Source organism: Limulus polyphemus, unplaced genomic scaffold (assembly GCF_000517525.1).
Source record: "Limulus polyphemus unplaced genomic scaffold, Limulus_polyphemus-2.1.2 Scaffold1382, whole genome shotgun sequence".
NCBI classification, from domain to species: Eukaryota; Metazoa; Arthropoda; class Merostomata; order Xiphosura; family Limulidae; genus Limulus; species Limulus polyphemus.
This window is the reverse complement of record NW_013666992.1, coordinates 52,173-72,157: the sequence shown is the minus strand read 5'-3', so window position 1 is coordinate 72,157 and position 19,985 is coordinate 52,173. Positions and strand designations below refer to the sequence as shown.

Genomic DNA, 19,985 nt, shown 5'->3' with positions numbered 1-19,985 from the left:
ATATATCTAATGGCTAAAATTATTTACATATCTAATGGCTAAAATTATTTATATATCTAATGGTTAAAATTATTTATATATCTAATGGCTAAAATTATTTACATATCTAATGGCTAAAATTATTTATATATCTAATGGTTAAAATTATTTATATATCTGATGGTTAAAATTATTTACATATCTATTTAACTGCAAATCAACATTAAAAGTGATAAATCCAATTTTGAAAAAATAATATATATTTTTTTTAGAAATATAAAAGAATCATATTTAAAACTATGAATTTCATTCAGTATGCCCACCAAGGCAACCATTATAATTCGATGAAAATCTCACCTATGCACTGGCTGGCCATTTTATTAAGACCTATGTAGTCTGTCAGACTTGGGCCTGACTTGAGCTGTAGGTGACTACTACTCTTCAAGATATCCAAATAATTATTTGTTTGAACACTATAACTAAGTATTAGGAATAAACTTTGTCCAAATTTTACATTTATTTTCTATAGACTAGTTACTCAATCCTTGTATAAACATAGTAGATGCATAGAACCAAATTCTCTCTTACTTTGCTGGCCAGTCATGACCTAGAGGTTAGAGTATCGGGCTGCGGCCCGTGAGGTCTTGGGATCATGTTATAAAATTGATATTCATTGTCGCTAAGCGGTTTAAAGAACAGACTATGCACTTTTGGTGCAAATACTGCTGATTGACTACCCTTTCTCTCTGGTAGGTCAAAATAAAGGACGATTATTTCTGAATCATACGGATATATGTTCTAGATATTTAGCTCAAGTGCCCATAAAGTGGCGTTCTGATTGAAAATTTCAATTATCTTACCATTCATTCAGCAAAAATTCGGATCAATAGCAATTTCAAAATATATGTTGAATATGAATTTGAAAGAATAAACCAATCGGTGAGTAAAATGATAAGAATGCTAAAGAAGTGATATTTTCAATTAACAAATCAAATTATGTTTCAATAACCTATTTAATGTTCAAGGTTCTTGCAGAATTATGCGATACTTAAAATAGGCTTGAAAACTTCCTCTAGAAAAAGAAGCAAGCACAGTCTCATAATTCTGTCCTCGATGGGTCAGCAGTAAGTTTGATTCTCCGTGGTGGACTGAATGCATACAACTCATTGTGTACTTTGTACTAAGAATCACCAACTAGTAGTTCCAAATTTGCAAAATAATTTTCCAGTATTAATAGAATAAATACCAAATCATGATTGATAGCATACGCTCTTTTACCAAACGTACCTGAACTGTTAATCATGCAGAAGTTGCGAGGTGACCACTGTCCTAATAAGATGACCTGAGTTGCGGGTGCTGTTTTTAGAGCCATATTTTCAACCAGGTTCTTACAGTATCAATTTCGCTCGATGACTATTACAAAAGCTCTGTTCAGCTAATTATAAGTGAAAGATTGTAAGCTATGTTTTGAAATTAGGCCCTTCGGATAACCCAAGATAGGTTCCAAAAGGTTTGGATCTAGGTTCTAAGCTGTGCATTCAAAGATATTAATGTGAGTACTTTGAGGCCCTGCATGGATATTACGTGCTTTGTGTTACAGAGAGGAATGTTGCAAGAGTAACATACAGGCCTCCCAACGAAAACAAAACAAACCTTTGGCATAAATCCTGAATTTTTAGACGTGCAGGTACTTCATATGTGGATCTTGTCGTCAGGAGCGTTTCCCGCGCGATAATATCTCGACGACAATCCTCAACAGTTAATAACATAATACAGTCACGTACAATTTGTTCGTCTGCCTCCAGAAATACTCAGTCAGAGCTATAAACTGGTTAAAGCACTTTTACCATACAGTCCAGGGTTTAAACTGGGTAAAGAACTTTTACCGTACAGTCAGAGCTTTAAACTGGGTAAAGCACTTTTATCGTACAGTCCGAGCTTTAAACTGGGTAAAGCACTTTTACCATACAGTCAGACTTTTAAACTGAGTAAAGCGCTTTCACCACACAAGTCAAAAACTTTGCGTCTTATTATGAGTGTTCTAGTACTTAAACATCGAATTTTTTTAATGTTCTAATTTTCAAGATGTACAAATTTCCTCCATTAAGCATCATACGATAATTCAGTAGCCTAAATATTTTTATACAAAGTTCCAGATGACTAAGAAACCTCCAGTTGCAACACGGTCGAAATTGAATGACTTATCATCAACTAATATAACTTATACTTTGGTAGTATTATTGTTTTTAATATTGAATTACTAATCTTACAATATTCTCCCGTATATTCTAGACGTATAAATGAGTAGAAATGTTGTTTAATAGCAGAATATTCACTACTGGTCGTCTAAGACTTGAAAAACTATGATAAACAATAATAGCAAGCAATTTACTCAGTTTTGTGAAGTTTTCTCTACGCTTTAAAATATTGTCGTCAGACTAAAATCATTATATAAACATAATAGTTATTTAAACTCTCCTGGATGTTAGCATTGTGTGTCCGTAAACTAACCGTTTAATCACCGAAGAAACAGGAAAATAGGTTCGATTATTTGTTTTACAGAAAAGCCACATTGAGCTATTTGCCGTATCCACTGTGGGAAATCGAATCCCGGATTTTAGCGTTGTAAGCCCGTAAACTAACCGCTGACTCGTCGAGAGAAGAGGAAAATAGGAAATTTATGAATTTTGAAGTATTGAAACACGGACTTTGCCCGGCGCTGAATTGAATAGCGAGATTGGATTTCACTCTTTCAGCGTGAACGCAGCTGAAAGTTACGGTTCTTGTTCAGCGAACCTTGGTCCTTCCATGACGCAGCCTGGCATTTAACCATTAGGTTATATGCTTAGCCCCAAATATTTGAAAAATACATATTAATTAACTATTCTTTTCTTGATAAAGAAAAACTATCACTTTCTTAAAAGAAGTTGTATAAGATATCATAAAAATAAAAACACAAACACATCATGAAAAACAACAACAAGAAAATTTATAAGATATCATAAAAATAAAAACACAAACACACCAGGAAAAACAACAACAAGAAAATTTATAAGATATCATAAAAATAAAAACACAAACACACCAGGAAAAAAAAAACAACAGGAAATGTATAAGATATCATAAATTACGTTTTTTGTTTGTTTTTCTCGACTAATGTGTCATTTCGAAAATTCGAACCCAATTATCATCATTGTTGATGTCGAACAAAACGTCGGTCCCTCAAGATTTCTACAAAAAAAAATTAATAAATGCTAACTTGTTTGAAAGATACTATTAATAACTAATTAAGAAAATTACATTTTCGTTTCACTAAACACTTCAATCAATCGCCTCATTCTCTGTTCTACCGTGATGAGTTTCAAAGTTTTCAGCGACCGTACATGAAAAAACCATCAATGCCCCTACCCATTAATTTATAAACAAATAAAATCCTGCTGGATACGTGCTTCTCTATCCAAATCCCTCATTTTAGTACGGCTTTAGTAGCTTGATTTTCAAATTTCTCCAGACAATTAAGTAATTATAGTAGAAAACTTCTGTGTAAACATTGACTTTTTAACGTATAGTTAAAGCATACAAGTTTCAATTACCAGGCAATAAAATTTATTTTCTATATATATGCCTACATCTTTTGGTATTACCACAGTTTGTTTTTCAAGAAAGCCAATACCATTTAATAAAACGTAGTTTCTATATTACAGTTTTAAATTGAAGCTACGTTATTCCATTTCATTATCATTAAAGAGGTCGATGTAAAAACTTGATTTATACAACTTTATATAGGTTGGGCTAAAGCTTGTCTTACATAACTTTATGTAGGCTTAGGTAAAAACTTGATTTATACAACTTTATATAGGTTGGGCTAAAGCTTGTCTTACATAACTTTATGTAGGCTTAGGTAAAAACTTGATTTATACAACTTTATATAGGTTGGGCTAAAGCTTGTCTTACATAACTTTATGTAGGCTTAGGTAAAAACTTGATTTATACAACTTTATATAGGTTGAGCTAAAGCTTGTCTTACATAACTTTATGTAGGCTTAGATAAAAACTTGATTTGCACAACATTATGCAGGTGTTGGTAAAAACTTGATTTCTATAAACTGGTTTAATAATAAACGTTCATCTTGAATTGAATCCTAAAATTGAACACCGTCGTTTGTCCCACAGATGTAAATGTTATTTACTTGTTGATGTAACATTGAATTATGGCGATTGACATGTTAAAAAAAAAGGTGCAAAAACCTTTATCAGGGTATTGCTATAAGCATGTTTTGTGATTTTGGATTTTTTTTTCTTATCTCGGATTCGATAAGCTCTCGCCCAACAGGCGAGTGTTTCATCAGCTGAACTAAACGGCTAACCCTCTAGCAGTTGCAACTAAGGCATATTTTAGCACCTCAATTCACCACTCATATAGAAGTTTTCGGCTTATAAGTCATACAAAAATTCAAGTTAACAAGGTAAGGAATATCGAAGCAGAGAACTGTAGTTGCTAGTTGCTTCTACCATAAGCCAAGTCATAATACCGTATTTTTCGACTTATAAGTCATACAAAAATTCAAGTTGGCAAGGTAAGGAATATCGAAGCAGAGAACTGTAGTTGCTTCTACCATCATCCAAGTCATAATACCGTATTTTTCGGTGTATAAGACGCACTTTTTTTTCTACCCCAAAATTTGATGTTATATATCGTACATATACATATATATTATTCATACCTTCGGTGTATAGGACGCAAGCAGATTTTGCCAAGCCATGTCTAAATATATTTAAATAGGCATGCATAGTTTAGTTCAATTGAATGTGTTTTTTATAATAGTAGTAGTTTTTTTCTTTTAAAAACATAACTATTTATAATGCTCTCTAAATAATAAAAAATAAATTACAGTGAAAGCAATGAAGATTTTGTAGGTTTTGAACCAAACTAAATAACAGTAAACATTTTGTTTTGATACAGTATTTTCTTATTTTGATGTTTTGAGCTCTTTTGTGTTTACTATATACTACTTGTATATACTAATTTTTAAAGTATCAAATTGAATTTTTGTTCAATAGAAAATCTTTCAAATGCAACTGTAGCTTTTTTCCCCCAAAACTTTGTCTTCAAAATAAGAGTGCATCTTATACACCAGTGCATCTTATATTCCAAAAAATACAGTACCTCCTATCACAGTTACAGCTATTCTCCATTTGATTGCCCTCTAATGTGGAAATATTTGCTCATCACTAGCCTTGAACTCCCACCTATTTCTACATGCATACCACATAGTTCAGCTGCATTTAAGCATGCAAATTAGCATATGACAACCCTCTGTCAATGGGAGTGCGACACACCCTCTTATCACAGCTGATTCCCTCTAGGATCCCGCATTGAACAGGTGGAGTGACTTGTGTAAAATTAACTAGATAAGCATGCTTCAAAAGTATATGAAGAGAACCCATGGAGTGTGCCACCTCTATGCAGAGGAAACGTATCTGTAGAAGACCACACCACATCTGAACCAAGTATACTCTTTGCTCAAGTGTAGCCAACTGGAGTTGTGTCACAATCAAAGGGTGGAACAAGTGATCCAGCCTAAATCCAAAAGGAAGAGGAGTGTGTGTAGAGTGGCTAGGGCATGTCGGCCTGTAATTGGGAGGTCAACCTCAGTCCAGACCAGTGGCACCAGGAGGAACTCGACCAGCCCCTGGCAAGAGGAGGGTCCTCAACTATTCATCTCAGGCATGGGAACCAGAAAGGAAAAAGAGCCTCTTTTATGAGAACCTAAACTAACATGTGTGCAAATCCAACACACCCTGGAACAATAAACCCCGTGATTGTACATTCAGACAACATCAGGAAGATGGAAATGCTGCATGGAGAATCAATTCCAGTCCAAAAACAATCAGTATTGGGGATGTAGCATCCAGTCTGTGGTAGGAGGAAGTTTTCAGCCCACTCACATGTGAGGGGTTATGTTGGCTGGTCCAGTTCCAACCAAAACCAGTCACCCAGGGACCGACATCTAGGTAGTGCTAGGAGGGAGGTTTCCTAGCTGGAGGAGGAAACTGCAAAATAGATGGAAAAAATCAAACAAAAATAATTTATCAGTTGTACTGATGTATGGAAAATGGCAACTGGGGGAAGATGATATCCAGCTGATATCAGGAGCAGTCCACACACCAGCTTGAAAAAACTACTCCAAAGAATGATGGAAATGAACGACCAGGGACATTGGAAAATGATGGATCAGATGGAACAATATACAGAACAATTGGCAAGATTCAGGAGAAAGGGAGGAATACGCAATATGGATAACCTGATGAACCCAACCAATAAGGGTGATATGAGAAATATCATGAGAAATGGCTGGATTCCAATGGATAAGCAAACAGGAGCAAGAGCCATGTAAGGGTGCTGTGCATGTCACTTAACACCATAAACCACGGACTGGACACAGGAGACATTCTGGATCAGAGCAGGAGTAATATTTGGGTATGAAAAGAAGGGACACAACTGGAGAGGAAAACACACGGCAAAAATGAAAGGGAGATGACAGGGCCGCCCTATACCCCACAACAGTTGAAAAGGACAGACCCTTGTCAAACAACCATGTAAAAATAGGTATCTGAGAAAGGGATGGAGAGGATGAGGAGAATATTCCCCACTTACATTGATACACAGACATAGATGGACAGTGAGAGACAACAGGTTTCCTACACATGTGGATAGTTCTGAACCCCTCGCGAGGGACTGGACAAAAGCTACTTGAAAAGCTGGAATGTGGGAACAGAGGGATGAAGTACTCCTGCATAAGATTGCCAAAGGAGGGACCAGGAGAGAGGGAAAGGTAATGGAGGTTGTTCCTGGACAAGGGGCAGGGATGAAAACCACAGTTAAGCCATGCAGAAAGTTGCCACAAGAAGGACTCAACATGTAGTGGATTGGATGAGAGAAAATGACTCAGGGTAAAAAGACAGATGCTAGAATATGCATAAAGGAAAGGCCCTTAAAATCCTGGCTGAATGCATCCATGGCCAAAGCCAAAGGATGTGAAACTGGGGACAAAAAGAGAGGAAGGTTGGAATTCAAATGAGAGACAAATGCACCTAATTGGGAAGTATCCAACTGATAACATAGCAATCAGAATAGTTGGGGGTTGGGAGACCACTCCTTGGGAACAGTCTTGTTAGGACAGGAAAGACAATCCAGTATATGACAAGCCAGCAAATAAATTTGATGTCTGTGAGCCCAGAAGAGGAGATCTAGAGTGTGGGAACATAATGACTGGGATAGAGTACCAAAAGGTTGATATAAAGATCTAACTCCTATTGATGCCAATGGCCCAAGATCTCCTGCATAATTCAGCATGCACCCCATCCTGACAACGAGTAATCTGTGAAGACATGGCCATCCAGACAGGTAGAAGGAATAGGTACCCTCTGCAGTACATGGAAACATGACATTCTAACCCTCTCATGTTATTGATCTGCAAATCATTTGGCATAGACCCCAATATCAGGCAAAGGGGGAATCAAAAACTCAGAACTAGATGCTGTAGTTAGTATGGAAGGCGAGGGATCAACTGACATGGGTGACAATGATAAAACATACCTGTGATATCAAGTCTAAAAATGGTGACTGAGGTCTAGGTGCTTCAACAGGCTGACAACGTGCCTGCACAGCAAAGGAATTGGGGAGGGGGAGCCGTCCAAGTCTGCATCATCCTGATTGAAGTCCTCAGACAGTGGCAGATTTGCTTGTAGAATGGAAGATCCCTTGACCCGCATAAAAAAGGCTATCTTTCGATGAACTACAACTGACACTTCCTCCACCAATAATGCAGCACCTGCAGCCATTGTTGTGGGGTGTTGAATGCCGGTACCATTCGTAGCCAGTATAGTTGTAATAGTAAATTGTGAATTCAAAAATACTGACTGACTACCAGTAATTGAGTGAGAAATAGAATTCACAATCAAATAAAGAAATCAAACTCAATAGTGGATTATAAACTGAATATTTTAAAAATGCACTGAAGAAAAAAAAGTTTGAAATCAAGCACTAGGTCTTAAAACTGTCATTCCAAATTGAGATTTGAAGATTGGGTTCAACTGTATAGAGGGAATCAGCTGCGATAGAAGAGTGTGTCGCACTCCTATTGGTGGAGGGTTGTCACATGTTAAATTGCATGCTTAAAATGTAGCTGAACCAAGTGGTATACACATGAAATTAGGTGAGAGTTCAAGGCTAGTGGCAAGTGAAAATTTGCACACTAGAGGGCAGTCAAATCAAGAATAGCTGTAATTGGAGTGGAGGTAAGTAATTGTATCAGAACCTTTTTTCCCCATGTCATATAACACATTTTGTACAATTAAATATTACTTTATCAAGATTTTCTGTTAAACTTTCACCTAAAGTTGTAAAGCTTAACCAATTTCTAGCCTTCAGAAACTTATTGTTTTGTAACTTAATGAAATGTTTCAAATATATAGTCTAAAAACTTATTTTCCAACAACTTAAATGCCTCTAGAAATTATATAGTTAATGATTTAAATAAGTGTATTTTTTTTTTGTCTAATTTCAAAATTAGGTAACTCAATTTGTACTTTATGATTCTGTCTTGAATAGTAAAATTGAGGGTTAGAAACCTTGAAATGAAGAAAATTATGGAACACTTTAAAATCTTTACATTCATTCACACAATATCAATGTAGTTTATTCTTAGATTTCAGATGCAGTCTTTCAGCATTCCTAAAAAAAGTTATTATTAATTGAGCATAACTATGTTTAATGATGTCTGAAAATTGACTTTTTCTGGGGAAAATCTTAAATGTAATATAAATTTACAACTGAGTAAGATATCAACCACATAACCTACTGTTATGATACAAAGAAACAAATTTAAGAAAACCACCACCCAGTTTTTCCAGACACCCTAGGTAAAAGTCATACATGAGGCTTCTTGATGTGAGAAAAAATTTCAGATATTAAGTGAAATAAAACATCATTATAAGATCACAACAATTTACTGTATAGGTACAATTACAATTTTATTTTTCTGCATTTGGTAGTACTAAATTCATCTATAACAGAGGAATAATCAAATTTTGAAGCCAAATTATGTTCAATACACAGAATAGCCAATGACGGTAACCTCTTTTCACACATAGTCGATCTTAAGTAAATTTTTATTAATTTCAATTTTGAGAAAGATCTTTCTGCTGAAGCAACTGTAACCAGAATTGTTATTATAATTCTTAATGCTACATAAATGTTAGGATAAACTTAAATTAAATTATTATCTATAATATTATTTAGTGAATCACAATTGTCTATATTTGGAGGTACAGTCCTGGTACACACTCTTAGTTCCTCAAATAATTCTTTGGCATTTACATCAGAGTCGGATGACTCAGACAGCATAAGTAGCACTTGTAGTTTTCTACAACACTGTAAAAGTTCTTCATCGAACTTGTTCTTTAAAGATGAAATATTGTAGAGAAAATCAAAATTGGTGTGGTAGGTTTTAACCCCTCAAATCAAGGTTCAGCACTTGCATGAATCATGTCAATGATGACATTAAAATATTCAGTTCTCAAAATGTCTGCAGGGTTAGCACTAGTTTCATATGGACACTTGTAATCAAAATGTATTTTTTCTTACATAGCCTAATTTCTTTAAAATTCCTCGGAATGCCCATTTCATCAGCTATTTCATTGGCAGTCACTATAGCAGAGTCAAACCTGTTTCTTCTATAATCATCTAGCCAGCATAGAAATTCAAAATGTTTCAATGCCGTGTCCAACTGCATGTTACACTATTGCCATACTTTACTAATTAGGTTTATTTTCACTAAAATATCGTACCACAGTACTTAAACAAGTACACACTCCTATGACAAAATTTTTTCTTGTATCAAACTGCATTCACTACAAAATGTTGGATTGCTGCTTATTTCTGACAGTTTTTCTAAGCAATCAGCAATATCTTTTAATTGATATCTGGCAGCCTTCACACTCTCCACATGCATTACCGTCTGGTTTTGGCCAAAAGCTTGACAGTAATATTTACTCTTTCTTTTAACACAATCCACTTTTTGCATGAACCAGAAAATAACGTATACAGCCTCTACAAAACACCAAAATAATCTAGCCTTTGTACAAGACACTGCTGCATCACCAAGCACTAAATTCCAACTGTGACATTCACATATTTTTGTTTTTACCCCACCTTTTTCTCCCCGCATGTTAGCTACATTATCATATCTTTGTCCACGGCAGTTTTTGATGTCCAGTCCTAGGTTGTTGATTTGTGAAAGTAGGCAATTTGTTAATTCTTCAGCTGTAGTTTTTTCTACTGGTAAATTTCCAACAAACTTTTCCTCAATGTCTCCTGACTGTACCTGTACCCTGATGGATAGTAGCCTTGTCAAACATACATACATTAGTCTTGTCAGGAAAAGATACTTGATACCATTATTCACCATTGCTATATTTATCTTAACCCTTTCACTGCATAACAGTGTATAAATGCTCAGTGTTCAGCATGCAAAAGAAAGGAAATTTGAGTCTATGCCTTTAGTGAGAATAGGAGCAGTGATTTTGCTAGGCTAAAAAAAATTCCACCTTTATAGTGGTCTTGTGCAAGGGCCTAGGCCAGTGGTTCCCAGCCTGGGGTCCCCGGACCCCTGGGGGTCTACGTAGGTAATACCATCTCATTAAACAAGTAAGTTTTTTTAATACTGATGTTCTTTTTAATTGCATACTCAGTTATATATGTCTTTTACTTGATAGTGAAAAGTGGGAGAATGAAAAAATTATAAGTTAATAAAAACAGTTTGTTGGGTAGGCGGAATCTTTCAAAAACATGGGGTATGTGGGGAAAAAATGATAATAAAAGGGGTTCTTGGTGAAGAAAATGTTGGGAACCACTGCCCTAGGCAGTTGCCTTACAGTAGAGCTACCTACGATCTAGTACATATGAGGATTTACATAAAGCATATCACAAACTTAGAAGAAAATTGTGTGAATATACAAGTTATGGAAGGGTGAAATTCATGACTATTTCAGTCATTACAAGGATATTGTGAAAATGTAAAGAACGAACAGGACATGAACTTTTATTATTGGAAAGAGATTATAGGAGGTATGGGAGTACACAAAATGGGGCAGGGGAATTTCTTCAGAAGAAAATTTATTTGAATAATCTATTTAAAAAAATGTAATAGAAAATAATACTATTTAAATATAAATGACAAAATTAGGGAAATTAGGTTCATATAAATAAGTCATAATCTGCCAGAGCATTGCATTCAAATGTCAAGGCAAATGGCATGAGCTCTGCAATAGCTTGCCCCCACTTGGAATAAATTATGTGGATACTCATGATAGGAGGGCTACTACACTGATAGCAGGGATGGAAGGGTTATCTTACAGAGATAGATTAACTTAGATAGATTAATCTTTTAACTTATTTTCTCATATATTCTAGGTAATATCTTACATACAGGGAAAATATAAACCTATTTCCATTTAATGATGCATCTTTACAATATTCTTTTGTATTATGTAGTATATTTAGAATAAATGGATACAAGTCTAAGAATTTATGATCAGTTAATACTTACAAAAGCTTCTCATGCTCCATGTTAGAAAGAGTGGAGCATCTATTATTTCTGGATCTTTATTTACTTCTTCAGAAACATTTTTATGTGTACTCTTCTGCATTTCTGTTAACCTACATAAATTTTCCAACTGACGAGTAATCTTTTCTAGTTTGGAGACAGTCTCCTTCTGAAATAGATAAAATAAAAGAAAGAAGTATGTAATGAACCGCACATCAAAACATAATATCACTATATTCTATTTTACAACTCTTACCATTTGTTGGTGTGTTTGTAGTAAAAGGTCACAGAGGTCTTCGAGGCCAACAGGAAAATCTCCAGCTCCTTCAGAACTGGTTACATATGTATTGTGGGTATCTATATACCTTTCACCTTCACTGGATAAAAGAAAGAAAAAAGGACATACTAAATAAAATACACTATATGCATAATTTTCGAAAATACTTCTGCATTGGAATCATTGGAATATGTTGTTAGTCATATATGGTTAAGTTTGAAACTCATTAGTATTTCATTAAAGTTATGCTCATGTCATAAAGTTTAGTGCAACTGCTTCTTGCCAGGTAGCAATGCCGACAGAGTGACTATCTTTGATATAATATTTTCTATCTTTTACATGTGGAAATTCATTTTTCCTGTTGTGTTAATTTAAGTTTTCTATCTCTTACTAGTGTGATTTTGAGTTTTAAAATCTCACTTGAACAAAAGTCTATTCAATACTTTACCCCATTTGTTCTTGTTAACAAAGAACAGATCCTATATACAACATAAATGAAATACTGTTTCAAGCTAAAAATAAAGATGTAAATGTAAATAAAATGTTATAGGGCATTCTAAAAAATGTCATTGTCTGTCACCACAAAAAAATATCCTCCTCTCAGTAGGATCCTGGAATTGACCATCTCAGAAATGTTTAAAAAGTACATACGGTACAGGGTTGAGTATAGTATACAAAAACAATTTTTAATAAGCAAATAAGCAAGTCGTGTGACAAACACAGATGATATATATATATATATATATATATATATTTATTATTTTTATTATATTAATCTTCCAGCTGTGCCTGGCTAACAACACAGAAATTACAATGACACAGCACACATGCTCTCATGTTACCGTATCCAATAATATAAAACTGACCTTTAGTCTTTACAAAGTGACCTATCTTGGCTGTGTTTTAGTAGACTAGTATTTTGTAAAATACAGTGACATTTCCATTATTATATATATGTATATAGATTATTACTATTTAGAAATAAATTCTTAAACTTATTTTTCTTAAAAAACAGAACAGTAAATAAAGAAGTAAAGCAAATAATTATCTCTTCTAGTTACCACCTTTATATTTGGTTGCTACTTGACGGAGGTTGCTAAGCCTTTTGAAATTTCGCATGTTGAGAAAATAAATTAAATAATTTTTTTAGGTTTTATATATATATATATCTATATATAATGTGAGATAAAAGTATTGGGGTGGTCCACACACCAATGTCCTCCAGTGGACAATTCAACTGGGTCACTAAGCCATAGAAAAGTGACAAATCTGATTAGACGTGACTCACAGAAGATTCCTCACCTTCAAAGAGAGGCCAGAATAAAATGTTGTTGTCTAGCATCTCTAAAGGCATTAGTACAGGCAACAAAACCTTCAAGACACTCACTGAAAGTGATCACGATCGAAATCTGATCGGACACAGAAGTGAGAAATAGTGATCATATGAATAGGTGAAAAGGATTTAACCTCTTCCCTGTCTGATGGTGTCTTGGGTAAAAAGTACTAGTCTGAGGATGTAGAGAGAATAAGAAAGTGGTCTGTGGACAAACAGTGCAAATCAATCCGACCTATGATGTCTAAGTCAGCAGCCACGAAAAATAAAACTTCAGGTAAAGGGGATACATGGCATATAAGAATCAGATCATGAACAGGTGTTGAGAAAGAACATGTAATGTAACCTTAATATGCCTGTTAGGTAACTGGAATGGTAATTTAGGACCAAGGACACAAAACAACTTGAGGAATTGGGAGAGTACTGGGGTCTCAAAGAATATGTAGTCGCAGTCACAAGAGTTTAATGGTAGTCGATAAGGACCCCTTAAATAGGGTGACTGTGGAAAATGCAAAAACCCCTGATAAAGAGCCTGGTCAAAAATTGAGTTATGACTGGTATTTCTGATCAAAGTGGGTTCAACCTCCTCTCAATAAACCATTTCTGATATGTGTGTGTCATTTCCATTGATAAATGTTTATCTCTGGACTAAGCAAAAATTGAGACAGATACATGACAACCTTAGAAATTAAACCCCGATGCTGTGCGAAAGACTGCATAACCTCTATGCCTGAAGCTTGAGCTTCTGGATAGCCGGGTGTACTATGTCAGATCATGACTGCCTCCACACAGACAGCCAAAGAATAGGTGGACACTCCGGAAGGTACCACAGAAGCAGAAACCAGGGTGTAGCAGCTAATCTGGTGCTATCAACAGTACCCAACAAATCATGTTTAGTACCCTGGATAACAAATGAATTGGAGGGAAGGCCTAGAGTTGTAATCCCGTCTTGTCCTGACGGAATGCACCATTGCCAAAGCCCAAAGGTGAGGTACTGGAGACCAAATTTTCAGTAGTTGGGTGATCCAATGAGAGGCCAACCTACCAATCAGATTTGCAAAATGAGAGCCAATCCAACAGAACCTTGTGACGCAGCATCTATTCTGTCAAGAAAATCTGTTTGGATTGAGACAACTGACTTGCTACCAAAGGCATTACCCATGGAATGTGGCAAGTAGTATGATTTGATAGGAATGGTCCTGAGAAAAAGAGGTCCAAGATTTGAAAACAAGGAGCCTTGAACCAAGTGTCTCCTCGATGAGAAACATAAGACATCACCACAAAATTGTTATAGTGAAGCCTGACAATTTTCTCCTTAATAAGCCCAGACCATGAGGCATTGCCTTTTGAAGAACAAGAAGGACTAAAATATTGTGTAGGGAAGCCTCATCATCCATGCATAGAACCTGGAATTCCTCACTGTTGGAATATGCACCCCATGACATTTGTCGAGAAAAAGTGATAACATTACATGAATAAGGTACTTAAATACAATACCAAGATAGAGGGCACATTGACATAAGTGGAGAGTGTCACAAAATAAATATAGCCAAAGGCAATTGAGTGGGGTATAAAGACTGGAACAAGTGAGAAAAAATCAGACCACTGCTTAGATGGGCAAAGGAAGAAACCCTGGTAATAGAGTAATAGCTATAAGTGTGAGAGGAGGTAAGTATGTTTTGGAATATAATCAAGAAGAATCTCCATCTGCAAACAAGGCCAACAGGGTATAGATTCACCAAGACATGGCTTTCAGTCATACCTCTCTTGCAACTGTTGGAAAACGAAACAGGTATTCTTACTATTACAAACTAAGCATATTTGTCAAGTTTCCTAGGGATTTCTGTGTGAGTGGGATACTGAAACAGGTGTTGGAAACCATTATTGTCACACACTTCATGAATTATGGAAAGCTCCATGGAGAAGTGTTGTGTTTTGGACATGACAGTCTTGTGATGGCGCTTTTTTGCAATTGAAACTACATTGTAGGGTTATTGTCAAGATTCATAGTTTTCAGATAGTGTGAGATCAGGTATGGTGACACTGAAGGTGATGACTGGTAGGCTTCAAAATCATTTTAATATAACATACTTAGCCTCTGTATTCTACCACAAGTAATACATTTTAAGCCTTTAAAAATGCACTCAAATTTTGGAGTCTGTAAATTAAAGAATTTCTGAAATACATGTACTTTCTTAAAATTTTAATAAGTGAATTCATTCTACTACTAGCAAAAGTACCCGGCTTTGCTCGGGTTACTAGGTTGATATGTTCTAGATGACTATGTCAGTGTGTGTATCCTGAACCTATTTTAGCATACCACAAATGTACATAGTCTTCAACTCGGAGCTTCTTTTGGTTTATGCGAATGAATTGCAGTCTCTCTGTTTCAATTTTGGCATACATTACAACTTGCCCTTTACGATTTTAATGATGAGGGTGCAAAGCAGCTGTGAAACCTTGTAAGTATAGTGAATGTTGGTATAATATAAATAAAATAATAAATAAGTCTAAATAAAGAAATAGTGTGAGATAACCTAGCCTAGAGCCAAGTGCATAAAATTTATCATGAAGGTAAAAATATCGATCCAGTTTCCAACTTAAATCATTTCTGAATTAAGGTGTTTTCTGTTACATCATCGACATTTTTATTAAAAAACAAACCTCTTTAATCAATAGAGACTCTAAATTATGAAATCAACAACTATTTTTCCAGTTTTGTTTATAAATTTCATTTTATACTTTCAGTACATAGATTAACATCAATATTAGGTATACTTTTGTTGCTAAGTAACATGACATAAAAGCCATTGTTGGAATGCAATGTTACCAAAACACACTGACTTTTCTATATATTATAAGTTGTTAATCTAACTGATATACTACAGGGTATACTATGAGGTGATAGTACTTGCCTCGTCATTTTTGATGGGCTATACGTAGGGTGATTGTACTTGCCTCATCATTTTTGATGGGCTATAAGTCTATAATAAAAGAGCATGTCTGTCTGTGACTTCTATTTGTAATATAAGGAACCACTTCTTTTCTATGTGGTTTTTTGCTAGCTTGCCTCATTAAAAAGATGTACATGCTCGCATTCATGTGGATAAGTAATAATACCCAGGTGCGTCAGGGTCCATTTAGTATGAGTGCAAAATTTCTAGATTCTAGGTTCTTTCCTCTTCGAGTTATGGCAGTCACACACACACACACACTTTTATTATTATAGTTTCACTTCCAATAACAAAGTCATCAAAATTCAATAACCTCTTTCTTTATTTGTGGAAAGATTAACCTTTCAAAAGTAATTGATTATTGGTTTTTAAAAATTGGGATTTATCTACTTTTTATCCTAAGTGTTTTCCATGTGTCATTTACACCAAAATGTAAATATTTTACTTCTAAACAATTCAAAACTGCACTCTTTGTGAATAAATGTTGTTCATAAGTAAAAAATAATTATGATTTACTCAATGTGTGCATATTGAAATTTTTATACACAACAAAGCCACCAAGTTACTTTTTTAAAAAATAAAATAGACATGATACATCTATTATTAAATGGTATGTATTCCTGAACAATAATGGTGAAATGGACAGCAACTACCTAGTTAAGCTAGTTAAGTGTTGGAAGATCATCTAAAAAAGTAGTAAAGATAGAAAAAGCATGACATTTAAAGAAACTTCTATCTTTTGCTTTCAGCTCACAAAAAAATATGTATTCTTATTTTGATCTAAGATATTTCTCCACACACATACACAAACAATCTTCGAATGACTACAGTATTATTTGGTTTTTCTTCCTACACATTTAAAATTACAGCTTGACAGATAAATCATAAAATATTACAAATCTTGAATATTCTTTAAAAAAAAAATCAACTTAAATTATGTAAGTAAGCAGTCAATGTTATTTTTATTTTGGTTTATTAACATTCATGTTTTGAGCTTCTCAATTTAGTATTTTTAACTTAACATTTATTTATATATATACATACACACACTATTCATAAAAAGTCAGTTCTTACAGGATTTCATGTAATTTTAATTTATAAAGCTACTGTCAACACTTAAAAACCATCACACAGAAAGCTTGTGAGTAAAATACATTTCCTCAACCCACGTAACTTACATTGAAAGAAACAGAACAATGAACTTTAATATGATACTTACATAAACTGTATTTTTGAGTTTGCAATCTTTTTTAGAATTTCTGTTCCTGTACAATTTAAACAATTCCATTTCTGAATGAGATTGTATATATCAGCACAACTATCCTTCACTTTTCTTGGAGTTCCAGTAAGATTTCCAGTATAAGATGGAGATCTTCCAACTGTGTAAATGTAGTTCTATTAGTGTTTAATACTAAACCACCATAAATACAGAATACACTGTAGTTCTAAATCTTTAGAAATAATACATACACACACACTTATTAAATTGAATTTGATTTACACTGTGTAATTCTAGTTAATTGTTTTTAATACATCCGTGTGTTCATTAATAAGATTTTTTAAAATTATTTTCTTTAATAGCACAGTATGCAAATTTATGGCATAGTGTGGTTATATATTATAGCATATATACAAGTTCCAATAATTAACATACAGATTTACTTACTATTAATTTCAATCTTTGCTGATGTTTATAACTCATGTTAACTTAATATGATGATTATTCAAACTTAGTTCACCTTAAACTGTCATGATGATTTAAAAATATTTACTTTGCAACAAAAAGAACAATATAATGTTTTGCACCTATTAAATAAGAACATTTTTCTTTTCATTGTGAAATACGTATGTCTAAACATTTTCCTCACCTTGAACAACAGAAAAATCTAAATTGTTACCACTATAGCTTGAGGCATTTTTCTTGTGGGTTTTTTGTGACATTCTGCTTATATTTTTATATTCCAAGCAAAATCAGCACATTCACCTGAGAATGCAAAAAAAAATATATATATACTACTTCCATCAGGGAAAAGGTTTCAGCTTACTAAGGATAACAATGAGTACTTTCTATATCATAAACATTTCAGTCTTTAAAATTTTTTCACCATAGTATAACACTAACATTAACAGTATAACTTATAAGTTGTATTTTTGATGTTGTAGATATACCATTCCCGATATAAATTTTGTCATCTTAATATTTTCTTGTGATCTTCAGTAGCCTATGCTCTAGTACAAAAATTACACTGATGTTTTAAACGTGTCTTGGACATCTATAAAAATTCACAAGAACAAACTACACGAACACTTCATGAATGTGCAAAAACTCAAAAACTAAGAGCATATTTGACCCTATGGAGAAAAAACTTATTTATAGGTTTGAGATTATGGTCTTTCTCTACTGACATCTGTTGAACGAAAATATTATTATTATTAATTATGTTTTTTAAAATATAGAGCGTTTTTAGTCTGTTGGTTTTTAAGCGCATTAATATGTTAACACTGTGCCACCACGGAAATCGAACCTAGAATTATAAGTTCTTAAGCTTTCCGCTGTGTCACTGGCAGGGCTGACGAGAGGGGGGCAGCTACCCTGGGGCCCAGCAGTGGGAAATTGCAAAGCTCACTAAAAATGCATATTACTTAATGAGCTAAAATGGTTACTATTTTTTTCATGTATTCGTCAAGGAAATTGCCACCTAAGTTTCTTTTATGAAAAATCAGTAAAAGATAATAAATAGAATAAAAGGGTGGCCCGATGATATTACTGCCCCCGGGGTTTGGGCTGAATCTCAACGCCCATAGCCACTGGAGGTATCTCCAAAAAGGAAACCTATAACTTTTAAGGTGAAATTCAAATTTAAAATGTTTCAAGCTATGTGTTTCAATGTTACCATTACTAATCATTATTATGAAAAAATGTTACTTCAAATCAGATATTTTTTCTCATCCATAATTTCTTTATAACCAAATGTGATATGACATATAAAAATTACTCGGAAACTTTTAAAATCTTATACATCACTTTACAAAACCAATTTAAAATTGTTTTTAAACATATTTCTGCTAAGATGACTTCATTGATTCTGAGGTGTTAAGAAAAAATTGGGAAGTTTAAAGAACGATAAGGCTCCCTGGGCCAGATATATTTCCCCAAGGGTTTTGAAAGATGCTAAGGATTGGATATATGAGCCACTTGCTACTATTTTTTGTAAGCCCTTTGTTACGACAGCGGAAGTCACGTGACTCTGGTAACACGTGATGAGATTCTAGAAGGATCGGGGAACCTCAGAACGTTCCAGCGTTTGCTAGACGCCCTCTATTTTAGTATATAAGACGGCAGATAAATTGACAACGATATAATCGAGTCAAGCCGTAAGTAAAGTGCGTTGTTACTTCTCTGGTCGTTTGTTAATTACTCGTAAAAATTCTTTCCGAAAAACTTTAGCAATACAAGTCCTTCCTTAAATAAAACTAGTTTATTCTTTCTCAATACAACTTTGCAAAACACTTAATTTCCACAGTCACTTTAATAACTTAACAAACGCTATAATTCACTATAATTCACAACGAACGATTCACGCCTACTACCGCGCTTGCCTCAATTGTCCGTCTCTGTCTCTGTCTGGCCTTCAATTCCATTGTTTGGCGCACTTATATACAAGAATACCACACATCTAGTAAACACTCGACCATTCACGAACCTTCGAGAATATCATGACGTGTTACTAGCGTCAAGTGACTTCCGCTGTCGTAACACTGCCCCTTCCTTAGTATTGTTCGTCCCGAACAATAGCCACTTACATTAAACGAATAGAAAATTAACAATTACT

The 19,985-nt window shown here is 34.4% G+C and overlaps 1 protein-coding gene across 4 annotated transcripts in view; it reads right to left on the bottom strand.

Moving 5' to 3' along the window:
- Nucleotides 1-18,530, bottom strand: part of LOC106463342 (cyclin-dependent kinase 2-interacting protein-like) — a 24,462-nt gene extending 5,932 nt beyond the window's left edge. For 2 of the 4 annotated variants that reach the window (XM_022390813.1, XM_022390812.1), the window contains exons 1-5: nucleotides 18,322-18,530; nucleotides 18,021-18,136; nucleotides 17,372-17,531; nucleotides 11,845-11,965; nucleotides 11,592-11,757 (exon numbers count right to left, since the gene is read on the bottom strand). In XM_022390813.1, the coding sequence (XP_022246521.1) occupies nucleotides 11,592-11,757; nucleotides 11,845-11,965; nucleotides 17,372-17,531; nucleotides 18,021-18,093 (520 nt within the window). In that variant the 5' untranslated portion in view covers nucleotides 18,094-18,136; nucleotides 18,322-18,530. Of the gene's footprint in view, nucleotides 1-11,591; nucleotides 11,758-11,844; nucleotides 11,966-17,371; nucleotides 17,532-18,020; nucleotides 18,137-18,274 lie in introns of all 4 variants that reach the window. The other 2 variants (XM_013923365.2, XM_013923364.2) reach the window with 2 other exon arrangements.
- Nucleotides 18,531-19,985: the final 1,455 nt, after the last annotated feature.